Source organism: Sinocyclocheilus anshuiensis, unplaced genomic scaffold (genome assembly GCF_001515605.1).
Source record: "Sinocyclocheilus anshuiensis isolate Anshui unplaced genomic scaffold, SAMN03320099.WGS_v1.1 scaffold205, whole genome shotgun sequence".
Classification (NCBI taxonomy): domain Eukaryota; kingdom Metazoa; phylum Chordata; class Actinopteri; order Cypriniformes; family Cyprinidae; genus Sinocyclocheilus; species Sinocyclocheilus anshuiensis.
The window spans coordinates 170,252-186,443 of NW_015536497.1; the positions used below are offsets into that span (position 1 = coordinate 170,252).

At 37.9% G+C, this 16,192-nt stretch overlaps 2 protein-coding genes and 1 pseudogene across 2 annotated transcripts; all 3 read right to left on the reverse strand.

Annotated features, from left to right (window-relative positions):
* Nucleotides 1-133: 133 nt before the first annotated feature.
* Nucleotides 134-2,338, reverse strand: LOC107688268 (protocadherin gamma-A9-like). Its single transcript, XM_016485891.1, has 3 exons — nt 784-2,338; nt 273-678; nt 134-152 (listed from the first exon to the last, which is right to left on the reverse strand). Exons 1-3 carry the CDS (start codon nt 2,336-2,338, stop codon nt 134-136), a joined length of 1,980 nt encoding a protein of 659 aa, XP_016341377.1.
* A 954-nt stretch (nt 2,339-3,292) lies between these two features.
* Nucleotides 3,293-9,861, reverse strand: LOC107688277 (protocadherin beta-16-like; annotated as a pseudogene).
* Nucleotides 9,862-12,994: 3,133 nt separating this feature from the next.
* Nucleotides 12,995-15,600, reverse strand: LOC107688284 (protocadherin gamma-C3-like). The gene is made up of 3 exons (XM_016485909.1): nt 14,986-15,600; nt 14,567-14,762; nt 12,995-13,005 (listed from the first exon to the last, which is right to left on the reverse strand). The coding sequence occupies exons 1-3, from the start codon at nt 15,598-15,600 to the stop codon at nt 12,995-12,997; spliced, it is 822 nt and encodes a 273-aa protein (XP_016341395.1).
* Between the last annotated feature and the right edge of the window lie 592 nt (nt 15,601-16,192).

Consider the following 16,192-nt stretch of genomic DNA (forward strand, 5'->3'; position numbering starts at 1 on the left):
ACATCCAGTTTGTTTGCTATTAGCCAGTGACTGTCTCCATTCATCGACTCTCTTTAGTCTTGTCCACAATCTCCTACCAGCATCACCACAGCTCCACCAACCACTCACTGGTGATTACATGCTTTTCTACAAATCAACAGCGGCCCTTAGAGCTGAGAACGAGAAACAACACTAACAAGCTTTGAAATGTCTTAGAACTAGAATTAAATTCAGTCATTAGCTCTCAACAATAAAAAACTGAACATATATACATATATATATATATATAGAACTCTGACAGCACTTCAGGAAAGCTGTCAGCCACAGCCACGTTAATGGAGACCACAGCTGAGCGAGAGGGCTGTCCGTTATCCTCCACAACAACAGTCAGTTTTTGTTTGACCGCATCTTTATCAGTCACTTGTCGCACAGTTCTTATTTCTCCATTCTGTAAACCCACACCAAACAGCGCTCTGTCTGTAGCTTTCTGTAGCTTATAGGAGAGCCAGGCATTCTGTCCAGAGTCCACATCAACAGCCACCACTTTAGTGACCAGATATCCAACATCTGCAGCACGAGGCACAATCTCAGCTACCACAGAGGCACCAGTCTGTACTGGATACAGAACCTGAGGAGCGTTGTCATTCTGATCTTGGATTATAATGTCCAACGTCACATTAGTGCTGAGGGGTGGAGAGCCTCCATCTTGCGCTTTCACACAAATATGAACACTTTTCATTTGTTTGTCATTCTGATCTTGGATTATAATGTCCAACGTCACATTAGTGCTGAGGGGTGGAGAGCCTCCATCTTGCGCTTTCACACAAACATGAACACTTTTAATTTGTTCGTAGTCAAAACCGCGCAGTGCGTGAACCACTCCACTGTCAGCATTTACTGATATAAACGAGGAAACAGGGGATCCACCCACTGTAGTTTCATCAAGAAGATACGAAACACGAGCGTTCTGGTTCCAGTCATCATCTTGGGCACTCAGAGTAAATATGGACAAACCAGGTGGATTGTTTTCAGCAACATATGTAGTGTAAACACTCTTTTGAAACCTGGGTGGATTGTCATTAACATCTGATACTTTCAGATTTAAAGTTTTCAGAGCAGAAAGCGCAGGAGATCCTGAATCTGTAGCGGTGATAGTGATATTATATTCTGCCACACGTTCACGATCTAAAGCAGCATCAGTGACTAAAGAGTAATAATTTCGCAGTGAGGACTGTAGTTTAAATTGAATATTTTGATCAACTGTACAGACAACGTGACCATTGTCTCCTGCATCTACATCCTTCACACTAAAAATAGCGATAGTGGTGCCAAGAGGTGCATCCTCACTCACTGGGGTAAAAAATGACATAATACTGATTGTTGGCGCATTGTCATTTACATCAATTAAATCAACTATGACTTTAGCAGAGTCTCCCAATCCGCCTTGGTCCTTTGCTTCGATATCAATTTCGTATTTCTTTGCTTTTTCATAGTCAAGATCCCCAGTTAGCTTTATAACACCAGTGCGTTCATCCAACTCAAAAATCTCGCTGATGACTTTCATGTTCGTAAAGCTATACGAGACCAAACTGTTTGTCCCACTGTCTGCATCACTAGCATTAACCGTAGTTATATAAGTTCCAGTAGGTGAATTTTCTGCTACTATTGCTTTGTAAACTGATTGGTTGAATACTGGCGCGTTGTCATTTGCATCTAGTACATTTACCTCTATTTTGACGTTACCTGATCTTTGAGGGTTTCCTCCATCGATTGCTGTGATAATAAGAGACAATCGTGGCTGCTGCTCTCTGTCTAAGGGCTTCTGGAGAACCATTTCAGCATATTTGGCCCCACCTTGTCGTGCATGCTGTTTTAAAATAAAATTATCATTCTGTGATATGATATAATTTTGGATACAATTAAAGCCCACATCAGGATCATCTGCGCTTCCCAGTTGGAAACGAGCTCCAGGTGTGGCCGTTTCACTTATTTCAAAATGAATTACATCTTTCGGAAATGTTGGCGAGTGATCGTTTACATCCAATATTTCCACCGTAACATGATGTAGTTCCACTGGATTATCAAGTATTATTTCAAACGTGAAGCTGCACGGAGTGGTTTCAGCGCAAAGCTGCTCTCGGTCAATTCTCTCCTTTACAACCAAGATCCCTTTGTCTGTTTTCAGCTCTACGTACTCAGTGCTGTCGCCAGACACGATCAGAGCCCGACCCGAGCGCAGTCTTTGAACATCCAGACCAAGATCATGAGCTATATTCCCGATAAGCGACCCTTTCTTAATTTCTTCTGGAACCGAGTAACGAATCTGTCCGTTTATGTTTGAGATCGAACAAGCAGCCATGATGAATAAGCCCCTCCATAAGAAAACATGATCCAGTGGCTGTCCTCGCGATCGGTAACAATGAATCCTTCTACATGCTCTAATCACAAGCATTTTTACGTATTCAAATTACAAACTGTAGATGATGTTCCGCAGTCAACGTATCCACGAATACATCCAGTTTCTTTGCTATTAGTCAGTGAATGTCTCCATTCATCGACTCTCTTTAGTCTCCTCCAGAATCTCCTACCAGCATCACCACAGCTCCACCAACCACAGGCGATCACCTTGCGTTTCTACAAATCAACAGCGGCCCTTAGAGTTAAAATCGGGAAACAACAATAATAAAAGCTATGAAATGTCCCAGAACTAGAACTGCATTGCTTTCCATTATTTGATCTTGATTAAAGGATAAAACATCCCTACAGAACTATATTAAGACAAACACGAAATAACCATCCATTGTTAAGGTAAATGTTAATCTTACTGTACACTGAAAAGTAAAGATAATAGTATTGAAAAATCATTTCATGTTAATATTACACATTACAGATTTGCCTTTACAGACAAAAACTTATAGCCCTTAAAGCTACCTAAAGACTTAAAGCGTAAGACAAGGTTCAGTTCGTTAACATTAGTTTGTTGCATTAGGAATGAACTAATAATAAGGCATAATTTTACAGATTTTATTAATCTGGATTCATGTAATTACTATACTATTACTTTTTAATTTAAACGATTGTTCAAATTATTGACTAAAGTTAATATGTCCAACTTGAATTGTTAAAAGTATTACTATATTTAGAAATTTACCCATATCAATAACTGCTTTTAAAAATCAGATTGTTTTTAGTTATTTTAGCGAATGCATTACGTAATGTTAATGAATTGAACCTTATTGTAACGTGTTATAGATTTACCATAGCTTAACATACCAGTGTTACTAACCACAATTCATTGTATGTAATTTTAATTTTATATGGACTTTTTAAGAACAGGTGATCTTACCATTTCAGTCAACTCAGGATCCTCTAAGTGTTTTGCCTTGATCGCGCGCTGCATCGTCGCAGTCAAACTCGGGTCCACGACTGAAACATTCTGACCACCGAGTGTAGAAAACTTACAGTCACTCTTCCTCGAGTCAGTCGTCATGCAAACTTTATAATTATATCCGGGCGGCAGAGTTCCAGTCACTCCTGTGTCTGCTAATTCGGTGGATAGTACGGGATAACAGGCAGATTGGACTGATATGAGAAGCGAGATTGTTTCCATCTGTAGACCTTTACTGATATTATGAGAACCACAGAAGTAATAAACAGGAAAGAAACAGCGGCCAGTGCGAGAACTAAATAAAAAGTCAAGTTGTCGTCATATAGTTTTTCATGCGTAAAGTCTGTGAGCTCTTACAGCATTTCAGGAAAGCTATCAGCCACAGCCACGTTAATGGAGACCACAGCTGAGCGAGAGGGCTGTCCTTTATCCTCCACAACAACAGTGAGTTTTTGTTTCACCGCATCTTTATCAAGCACTTGTCACACAGTTCTTATTTCTCCATTCTGTAAACCCACTTCAAACAGCGCTCTGTCTGTAGCTTTCTAGAGTTTATAGGAGAGCCAGACATTCTGTCCAGAGTCCACATCAACAGCCACCACTTTAGTGACCAGGGCTCGTATTCACAAAACATCTTAAGGCTAAAAGTAGCTCATAACTCGCCGATTTAGGAGAAAATCTTAAAAAATAATGGGTGGGTCAGTCCTAAATTTAGGACTCCTAAATGTTTGCTCTAAGAGTATTTCATAAAGCATTTTAGCACTAAAACTAGCTCCTAAATCTGTGAAACGTTAGGAGTAGTGAAGAGGACTCCTAAGTCACTTAGACCGAACCACAAACTATCCTAAAATGTCTGTTGTCGGCAATCTACCTTGGAATATAAACATTTTCGAAACATTTGACGATAATGAGCTTTTAAAAAAAAAAGGTATATCGCCTTAATCGTGGGGGTGTTATGACTGTTGTAGAACTTGTAGGGGACAATTTTCCTTTGATTAGCCTATATCCATGTTTTCATTAACCAGTACGCCAAGAAGTAACAGCTCGTCTTGCGTCCAGTCTGGTTTTCTTTTACGTTTGCATGTCTTACTATCAGCCATGATTATTCCACTCTGTTAATTAAAAGGCTGTCTATATGCATATTCGCTAATTGTTTGCAAGAAGCATACATGTAAGAGGCTGACAATTAGCTGAACATATACTTGTTTAATTAGTGACTCTTAGCTTGCATTTTAAAATATTTATTTGAATATGGCAATTAACATATTTATTGTTAACCTTTATTTGAATATGGCAACATAAAATCACGCTCTACAATATTTCTATGGGTAAATCTCTTGACAGAGCCTGTCCCAATCAGCCAGTCACTGTGTGCACAATTAGTAAGCATGCTGACACCATCCATAGCAACAAGGTCATTCCCGCCCTTACTCTTAGCTTAAGACTTCTCTCTATTCCTTAGTAAAAGTATGTCTCAGCAGCTTTGTGAATTGGTTTTGAGAGAAAACACTTAGCTAAAAACTTTTACTGCTATTTAGGAGAAGTCTTAATGGTAAGATAAAATGTTTTGTGAATACGGGCCCAGATATCCAACATCTGCAGCACGAGGCACAATCTCAGCCACCACAGAAGCACCAGTTTGTACTGGATACAGAACCTGAGGAGCGTTGTCATTCTGATCCTGGATATTGATAGTTATTGTCACTTCAGAGCTCAAGGGCGGGGATCCTCCATCTCGAGCTTTCACGTTAAAGGCAAACCACTTCAACTGTTCAAAATCAAATGATTTAACTGCATGAATAGTGCCAGTATGTGAATCTACAGATACGAGAGAACTTAGCGATGCACCACGCATGTCTTCATCCTTCAGGAAGTAGGACAATTGCGAATTGGGACCCCAGTCAGCATCATTTGCTTTAACAGTCATTATAGTCAGACCAGGATAATTATTTTCACTAACAAATGCTTTATATTCCTCGAACTCGAATACTGGCGGATTGTCATTCACATCAGATATTTTTACATTAAGCGTTTTGTTCGCGTGGCGCGCAGAAATTCCTTGGTCTGACACCAAGATCGTTATGTTATATTCAGCAAGACTTTCTCGATCAAGCATATCATCAGTAACAAAACTATAATAGTCCGTGAGAGATGACTCAATTTTAAACGGTATGTTTTGATTTATTGAGCACTGAACAAGGCCATTTTTATCAGAATTTGCGTCCTCTACGTTAATGACGGCTACAGTGGTTCCCACTGGGGAATTTTCAGGAAGGGTGTTTGAGAACGACATCAGCTGTATGGTTGGAGAATTGTCATTCTCATCAATTACATCTATGACAATTTTGCAAGTATCTGAGAAGCCTCCTTTATCCCTTGCATTTACGTTTAATTGATAACTATTTTGCAATTCATAATCTAAATGATCAAGAAGTCTATAATCTCACCTGTATCTGTGTTTATCCCGAAATGCTCACTTGCTTCTTTGCTTGCAACAGCAAAGGAATAGGAAACCTGGCCATTTACACCTTCGTCAGCATCAGCAGCACTAACAGTACCGATAACAGTACCAGCAGGTGAATTCTCTCTAACTTCAGTTTTAAATACTGACTGTTTACACACTGGAGCATTATCATTAACATCCAGAACAGTAACGTGAATTTTTACAGTGCCTGATTTCTGAGGTGACCCACCATCAGTTGCCTCAAGAACCAATTTAATCTCATCGCGTTCCTCTCGGTCTAGTTCTCGTTGTAAAACCATCTCAATGTATTTGTTGCCATCAGTCTGACTATGAACCTCCAGTTTAAAACTATCAGTTGGATGTAGTTTATAATTCTGTATACCATTAAGACCTACATCTGTATCTATGCCGCTGTCTAAAGGAAAGCGAACTCCTAAAACGGCATTTTCAGCTATTTTCAAATTAGCATTTTCTTGCGGAAATAACAGAGCATTATCGTGCACCTCAACTGTGACTCGATGGAGTTCAGCGATAAGATCAAAGCTGAAGCTGCAAGGAGTCGTTTGCTTACAGAGCTCCTCGATCTATCCTTTCTTTAACTACTAGAGTCCCTTTGTCTCTGCTCAGATCGACATATTGTCGTCCGCCCTTTGTAACGACGCGAGCTTTTCCAGATATGAGTCTACTTATCTCTATCCCCAGATCCTTGGCGATGTTTCCAACGAATGATCCCTCTGGCATTTCCTCTGTGATGGAATATCTCGCATTGCAATATATGACGTCCACTCCATAAAAGCAGAGAATGAAAAACACAACCTGCCATTTTGAATGTGTGGAAACCATCCATGGATTATGTGCATTGATCGATAAACTTAAGAACACCATCCTGAGAAGCTGTGTCTTCAAACGATGTTGGATCAAGTGTGAAAAGCCATTAAAATCCTAAATCCTCAATAAAGCATTTTTGTTCTTTCCATCAGAAAAACGCTCCATATGCCCAACCTACAAACACGTGAGTAAGTGACTGGCAATACAGAGTACAGAGCAAAGAAGAGCTCTACTCAGATGTTAATCAACAGCGGCACTCAGAGCTCTAAAGTTGCAATACAAGACCAACAACATTACTACGACCGTTACAAGCCAAAATTATGACATCAATACCACAAGAAGAAGAAGAAGAAGAACAATAATAATAAACTGCATTGTATTAGTGTGTGTGTGTGTGTGTGTGTGTGTGTGTGTGTTTGTCCGCTGACCAGTTCAGCACCATCGGGATGAACAGCACCCGAAGAATTCAACAATGAATTGATAGTTTTCAGTCACGTGACTGGCTCGAAGACCTGGCGGGCAAAACATCCATAGAACTGCAGCACAAGCCAGTCAATTTTCCATCTGTTTCTAATCCAAAAATATTTAGATTATCTCTCAAAAGAATAAAACAAAGATATGTGAACAAAATGCAAGTACTGGCCATTAGCAATCCAATCACCCACCGAAATGTTTCAATCACTAAAAACAGCGGGACATTCTAAAACATTTAATGTGAAAACACTTAAAGTGCCTTTAAAACAGTTATATTAAAAGATCAAATTCAGTACACTCCTTATTGATGATGCGTGCTTTATACAGGCAAGCAAATGAACCTGGAACATAAACGCAATGCGTTAAATGGTTAAGCGTCTTCTTTATAATGGTTTTCTATGGGGAAATTTTAATATTAAACTTTGCACATGGCGTTTATATTCTGGGTTAATCTGCTTACCTGTACAAAGTCTGCATCATCAATAAGTTGTATTCTGAATTTGGCATTTAAATATCACTGTCTTACTACATTACTACTAAATGCAAACCTCATAAAAAATAACTGGCGGTCAGCGGAGGAAAGCATTGTTTTGCCCTCCATGTGGGCGTTCCTGTAAGGGTGTGACGTCACGTGAAAACTATCAATAGACTGCTGGAATCTCAGACTCTCCTTAAAATTAAAACTTAACAGCAAGTTGAAAATAAAGGGCAAAACATCCATAGAACTGCAGCACAAGCCAGTCAATTTTCCATCTGTTTCTAATCCAAAAATATTTAGATTATCTCTCAAAAGAATAAAACAAAGATATGTGAACAAAATGCAAGTACTGGCCATTAGCAATCCAATCACCCACCGAAATGTTTCAATCACTAAAAACAGCGGGACATTCTAAAACATTTAATGTGAAAACACTTAAAGTGCCTTTAAAACAGTGATATTAAAAGAACAAATTCAGAACACACCTTATTGACGATGCATGCTTTATGCAGACAAGCAAACTCGAAGACCTGGCGGGCAAAACATCCATAGAACTGCAGCACAAGCCAGTCAATTTTCCATCTGTTTCTAATCCAAAAATATTTAGATTATCTCTCAAAAGAATAAAACAAAGATATGTGAACAAAATGCAAGTACTGGCCATTAGCAATCCAATCACCCACCGAAATGTTTCAATCACTAAAAACAGCGGGACATTCTAAAACATTTAATGTGAAAACACTTAAAGTGCCTTTAAAACAGTTATATTAAAAGATCAAATTCAGTACACTCCTTATTGATGATGCGTGCTTTATACAGGCAAGCAAATGAACCTGGAACATAAACGCAATGCGTTAAATGGTTAAGCGTCTTCTTTATAATGGTTTTCTATGGGGAAATTTTAATATTAAACTTTGCACATGGCGTTTATATTCTGGGTTAATCTGCTTACCTGTACAAAGTCTGCATCATCAATAAGTTGTATTCTGAATTTGGCATTTAAATATCACTGTCTTACTACATTACTACTAAATGCAAACCTCATAAAAAATAACTGGCGGTCAGCGGAGGAAAGCATTGTTTTGCCCTCCATGTGGGCGTTCCTGTAAGGGTGTGACGTCACGTGAAAACTATCAATAGACTGCTGGAATCTCAGACTCTCCTTAAAATTAAAACTTAACAGCAAGTTGAAAATAAAAATAAAAGCTCAGAGCTCTGTGAAATCCATGGATTCCTCAAACTCACTGTGTATGTGCTGTATGTATGTATGTATATTTTAAAGCCGACATTATCAAACAATTAAATAACATCAACAGGCTGAACAAGCGAAGTTTTGTGGTGTAATGGCCATAAAAACATAGAGACAATTATTAATATTAATTGAATCTATTCCTGCAAGGATCTTACCATTTCTTGTTGCTCAGATTTTTCAAGAATGTTCTTTTCCTTCATTGAGCGCTGCATCGTCTCAGTGAAACTCGGGTCCACGACTAAAACATTCTGTCCACCGAGTGTAGAAAACTTACAGTCACTCTTCCTCGAGTCAGTCGTCATGCACACTTCATAATTATACCCGTGCGGCAGAGTTCCAGTGACTCCTGTGTCTGCGTAATGCGGTGGATAGTACGGGATAACAGGCAGATTGGACTGATATAGGAAGCTTGATTGTCTCCACCTGTAGATTTTAACTGATATTATGACAGCCACACAAGTAATAAATAGGAAAGAAACCGCAGCCAGAGCGAGAACTAAATAAAAGGTTAGACTCTCGTCATAAAGTTTTCCATGCGTAAAGTCTGTGAACTCCGAGAGCACTTCAGGAAAGCTATCAGCCACAGCCACGTTAATGGAGACCACAGCTGAGCGAGACGACTGACCGTTATCCTCTACAACAACAGTGAGTTTTTGTTTGACAGCATCTTTATCATTCACTTGTCGCACAGTTCTTATTTCTCCATTCTGTAAACCCACTTCAAACAGCGCTCTGTCTGTAGCTTTCTGTAGTTTATAGGAGAGCCAGGCATTCTGTCCAGAGTCCACATCAACAGCCACCACTTTAGTGACCAGATATCCAACATCTGCAGCACGAGGCACAATCTCAGCCACCACAGAAGCACCAGTCTGTACTGGATACAGAACCTGAGGAGCGTTGTCATTCTGATCTTGGATTATAATGTCCAACGTCACATTAGTGCTGAGGGGTGGAGAGCCTCCATCTTGCGCTTTCACACAAACACGAACACTTTTCATTTGCTCGTAGATCAAATGATTTAACTGCATGAATAGTGCCAGTATGTGAATCCACAGATACGAGAGAACTTAGCGGTGCACCACGCATGTCTTCATCCTTCAGGAAATAAGACATTTGCGCATTGGGACCCCAGTCAGCATCATTTGCTTTAACAGTCATTATAGTCAGACCAGGAGAATTATTTTCACTAACAAATGTTTTATATTCCTCGAACTCGAATACTGGCGGATTGTCATTCACATCAGATATTTTTACATTAAGCGTTTTGTTAGCGTGGCGCGCAGAAATTCCTTGGTCTGACACCAAGATCGTTATGTTATATTCAGCAAGACTTTCTCGATCAAGCATATCATCAGTAACTAAACTATAATAGTCCGTGAGAGATGACTCAATTTTAAACGGTATGTTTTGATTTATTGAGCACTGAACAAGGCCATTTTTACCAGAATCTGCGTCCTCTACGTTAATGACGGCTACAGTGGTTCCCACTGGGGAATTTTCAGGAAGGGTGTTTGAGAACGACATCAGCTGTATGGTTGGAGAATTGTCATTCTCATCAATTACATCTATGACAATTTTGCAGGTATCTGCCAGACCCCCTTTATCTCTCGCTTTAATATTTATTTGATACCTATTTTGAGATTCATAATCTAAATGATCAAGAAGTCTAATTTCACCCGTGTCTGTATTTATCTCAAAAAGCTCCCTTGCTTCTTTGCTTGCAACAGCAAAGGAATAGGAAACCTGGCCATTTACACCTTCGTCAGCATCAGCAGCACTAACAGTACCGATAACAGTACCAGCAGGTGAATTCTCTCTAACTTCAGTTTTAAATACTGACTGTTTACACACTGGAGCATTATCATTAACATCCAGAACAGTAACGTGAATTTTTACAGTGCCTGATTTCTGAGGTGACCCACCATCAGTTGCCTCAAGAACCAATTTAATCTCATCGCGTTCCTCTCGGTCTAGTTCTCGTTGTAAAACCATCTCAATGTATTTGTTGCCATCAGTCTGACTATGAACCTCCAGTTTAAAACTATCAGTTGGATGTAGTTTATAGCTCTGTATTCCATTTAGACCTACATCTGTATCTATTGCGCTATCCAAAGGAAACCTAGTTCCAGAAATTGCATTTTCACTTACTTCCAAATTAACATTTTCTTTCGGAAATAACGGAGCATTATCGTTTATATCTTGCACCTCAACTGTGACTCGATGGAGTTGGATAGGGTTTTCAACGATAAGATCAAAGCTGAAGCTGCAAGGCGTCGTTTGCTTACAGAGCTCCTCGCGATCAATCCTTTCTTTAACTACTAGAGTCCCTTTGTCTCTGCTCAGATCGACATATTGTCGTCCGCCCTTTGTAACGACGCGAGCTTTTCCAGATATGAGTCTACTTATCTCTATCCCCAGATCCTTGGCGATGTTTCCAACGAATGATCCCTCTGGCATTTCCTCTGTGATGGAATATCTCGCATTGCAATATATGACGTCCACTCCATAAAAGCAGAGAATGAAACACACAACCTGCCATTTTGAGTGTCTAGAAACCATCCATGGATTGTGTGCATTGCTCGATAACCTTAAGAAAGCCATCTTGATTAGATGCGTCGTTATACGAAGTTGGAACAAGTATGAATAAACATCATAATCCCAAATACAAAATAACGCATTTACGTTCTTTTCATCGGAAGAACACTGCGTATGCCCATCCTCAACAAACGCGTCAATAAGGGATGGACTGCTGAGCAAAAACAAGCTCAACTCAGATGTTAATCAACAGCGGCACTCAGAGCTTCAAAGTCGCAAATACAAGACCAACAGCCTTAATGCGACTGTTACAAGCCAAAGTGCAATATCAGTTCAGGCATTAATCAGTGCCAGGCAATAGCGGGAAAAAGCAAAAAAAACTAACAATTTCAGCACTATCGGAATGAACAGCACCCGACGATTTTAATCCAGAATACAATGTTAAAGAAGCTCCAACAACTGACTAAATTAAAGCTTCAGGAAATACACTTAAGAAAAGTCTAAAATCTCACTTGACATGTCTTGTTGAAATACTGACTTTAGTTTATATTATTATTATTATTATTATTATTATTATTATTATTAATTGTATTATTTTTTTTTTTTTAAATCTTTATTAAATAAATCTTTATAAAATAAATATTTAAAAATCTTTAAAAACTGTTAATTTATTCAGACAAAACTTATTATTTTTTTTTTAAATCTTTATTAAATAAATCTTTATAAAATAAATATTTAAAAATCTTTAAAAACTGTTAATTTATTCAGACAAAACGAAAACAATTTGATCAAATAAACTGGTTGATTGATTTTTTTGTTTTGTTTTTTTGTTTACCAGCTAGCATCATCAAGGAATAAGCCAGTCAACATCTTTACAGTTTTAACATAAAAGTAAGAAAATTACAGTTTTAACATAAAAGTAAGAAAGTAATCAAATTATCAAACATTTATCTTTTAATTCTTGTTTGAATAACATCAGCATGTTGTGCTTTGTGCCTGGTTGTACAAGTGAATGTATTTATGGTCAGTTGCCCGTACAGATTTCAAGGCTTTTTCAGTCTCTATTAGAAAATTAATTATTTAAATATGTACATCACAAGCATGCATCCCAGTTAATTTAGAACCAATAAGATTTTTTCTTACCTATAGAAGAATATACATTATTGGTTCACAGAGGAGAGCATGAAAGACAAAAATGAGATTAAACAAGTTAGGACTGTTTACATGAAATCTTTAAGGCATTAAAGTTAAAAAGCATGATATTATGGCCAGCCAAACAAACAAAAAATTAAATAAATAATAAATAAAAAAATATATAAATAATTCCCCCTTTTAAGGATACTGTATTTTAAAGATATTATTGTAAAAACAACAAATAAATAAATACATACATAAATAGATAAATAAATAATAATAAAAAATCAAATAAGCTTTACAGATCTTTGTTGGAAGTGGAATACTACAATATTATTACTAACATTCATGCTTGTTCAATAAGCCATAAACAATTATTTATTGCACATGCACCTGTGGAGCAGTCCTTAACATACTGGCAATTAAAGTCACAGTGATGGTAATGTCCATAATATAAGACACCTAAGACATTGCTACAGAGAGACAGAAAGAACAGCTTCATCCTTGCAGTGGCAAACCACACATAACCATGTCTCCCCATGTTTGAGAACTTGTATTGGGGGAAATATCTCACAGCAAGAACTGGCAAAACTAATTCAGTCCTTGGATGAGATTATCTGTAGTACTTAAAGCAGCTGGTGGACACACTCTATACTGACTGCACTTTTGATATTGACCCTCTTTGTGCTCAGGGACTGATTATTCCATTTCTGTTAGTCAGATGTCTGTGAAATTTGTTCAATTTATGTCTCATGGGGTTGAATCTTTTTTTATGTTCATACATGTTCTTTTGTCTTATATATTTCCAAAAAATAAGTCAGTTTATTTATTTATTTTTATTTTTATTTTTTCTGTGTCAATTTGTCATTTTTTCTGAAGTACTAGGACAAGCCAACAAAACCTAGGACCATTTTTTTTCTTTTCCATTTGTCATGTTGTTTCTTTATATGGCAAGTACTTGCTTGTGTGAAAGTTTGTTCTTTGAAAGCTTCGTTTTTAGATAGAAAAAGTTACAAATATCAAAAAGTCACAGTCAAATAATACGTTGAAAGCTACTAAATAACAGTGAATACATATTTTAAACAATTGTTTAAAAGATTTACAAAGATTTTTGGATAAATTGTCAGACTTCCTGACAATTAAAAGGGTGTGGGGTGGGGGGAATAAAATAAAATAATGGAGAGTGGGAAATTAAATGGGAAAAGAAACCTGAAATGACAATTACAATTCCATTTTATTACCTTATTTTAATATTATTAGTGTTGTGATGATTTTAATTATTATTTTTACAAGAATCATAGCAGTACGTCTTTCACTTTACAGATGAATTAATATGTATGTGTATTTTAAAACAGTTAAAAAGGCATTACAGAAAACCTCAAATATGTACAACTCTGACAGAAAATAATGAATGTGAGGCTAATGATACATAGATCAGAATTGCAATTTGTTTTTAAGAATATAAGAATCAGGACAGAATCACAAAAACAAATACACAAAGTGAAGCCAGTACTAAAGGAATGTATTAATTTACCAGAGTGGGGTAGCGGAGTCCTTCGCCAGTGGTGTCACTACATGTGTTTGTTGTTTTTTCGTCACAACACAAAGTTTGAGTGAAAGGAATTGTGTTTTCATTGTAAGACATGATGAACTTAAAGTCACTGGTGCGCGAGCCTGTGGTTAGATACGCGTCATAATTGTAAGAACTGCGGAGAGTTCCTGCTCCATCCACATCTGCATAATTGGGAGGGAGATAGGCGCTGGGAACAGCAACTGCTCCATCAAACAACAGTCTGGGCTTTCTCCTGTGACAAAACTTCACTGCCACGATCAATATGATGAACGTCATAACTTTAGCAGTTGATGCTAATCCAGATGCATCTTTGGCCTGAATTCCCATTTCATAATTTATTTCATTCTCATAATCAATTTCTCTGATCACAAGAATTTGTCCTGTTGTCTTATTAATAGAAAATATTTTCGCAGCTTTGTCTGATATTCTGCTGAATTCATACGTCATTTCCCCGTTTGGACCTTCATCAGCATCAGTGGCGTTCACTCTAATTATTTCTGTTCCTGAAGGTGTATTTTCAGCCAGGGTTACTTTATAAACAGACTCACTAAACACTGGGACATTATCATTAGCATCGAGAACAGTGATGTGTATGACAGCAGTGCCAGACCTCTGCGGTGAACCACCATCAGTGGCTGTGAGTATCATATCTATCTCCTTCTGCTGCTCACGATCCAACTCCTTTTCCAACACGAGTTCAGCGTATTTTCCTCCATCTGCAGTATCATGGACATTCAAAACAAAATGTTTATTTTTCTCCACTGAATAGCCATTAACAACATTTTGCCCTATATCCTTGTCATGCGCCTCATCCAAACGAAATCGCTGACCTTTATCTGCTGATTCTCCGATTTCAAAGTTAATACACTCATTCGGAAACCTTCTGCTGTTCACGATCCAACTCCTTTTCCAAAACAAGTTCAGCGTATTTCCCACCATCTGCGGTATCATGTACCGTCAAATCGAAATTTTCATTTTTCTCTAGTGAATAGCCCCTAACAGCGTTATGGCCAATATCTGAATCATGCGCCTCGTCTAACCGGAATCGTTTTCCTTTATCTGCTGATTCTCTGATTTCGAAGATAATACGTTCATTCGGAAATCGTGGTGCGTTGTCATTTATATCCTGAATTTGCAGAATTATACGATGGACTTCAAGAGGGTTTTCCAGGACGAGCTCATTACTGACAATACAGGACATTCGAGATCCACAAAGCTCCTCTCGGTCTATTGTCTCTGCCACGATTAAATCACCAGTATTCAGATTAATATCACAGTACCGTTTGCTGCTGTCCTCACTGTCTATCCGAGCCTTACGAGCAGATATTTTTTTTACATCCATCCTGAGATCCTTGGCTATATTTCCAATTACGTACTGGCGCTTTGTTTCTTCATCAATATTGTAGCTCAAATCAGCACAGAGGGCTCTCAAAGCAAAGAGAATGAGAGCAACAAAATACGTAAAGAAAGGGACTGAAAATAATCCGAGTTCCATTTTTGAAGAATTGATGTTGCAAATACTCAACAGTTAGTAATTCTTTGACGGATGATATTCCATTAATTCTGTTGGTGTCTACAGACTGTTACTCTATTTTGTGCGGCGTTTATTCCAACAGACAGAGCTCATATTGCATGCATTAAGTGTGGGAGGAGAGACACGTCAGTCTTGGTGAACAGCGACACTGTGAGTATTTTTTGATCATTGCATTATTTGAGCATTTTATGAAAGTCTTCAGGTGTCAACTAAATTAATGTGAAATGTATTCATGAGCTTATTATTGTGAAACAACTATTTCCTTCAGAATAAATTAAATTGGAAAGTAAGTGAAAAAAGGCATGTCTTCAGAGCTTCGTTACAGCAGTCAGTGTTTACTGGAGCTGTCCAGACCTGTGGTTCTGAAACCGAATGACCTCGCAGACAGATTAGGTGAGAAAATATTTAAGTAATTCTGAATTGATGTTAAATAAATGTGAAATCTATTTATATTCACTATTTTAAACAAACGTAGTTATTTAGTTTTAACGTAAATGCTGTGCACCATACTAGCAACATCTGGGGGGGGGGGGGGGGTAAAAACCAACGGAAA

Bases quoted from the DNA above. Each gene is read 5' to 3' on its own strand.
- LOC107688268 (XM_016485891.1), bottom strand. From the start codon at position 2,338: ATGGCTGCTTGTTCGATCTCAAACATAAACGGACAGATTCGTTACTCG. The intron at 679-783 runs GCTCTCCACCCC...CGCAAGATGGAG, and splicing joins TGTGAAAGCGCAAGATGGAG to GCTCTCCACCCCTCAGCACT.
- LOC107688284 (XM_016485909.1), bottom strand. From the start codon at position 15,600: ATGGAACTCGGATTATTTTCAGTCCCTTTCTTTACGTATTTTGTTGCT. The intron at 14,763-14,985 runs GTTTCCGAATGA...GAGCAGCAGAAG, and splicing joins TGGATCGTGAACAGCAGAAG to GAGATAGATATGATACTCAC.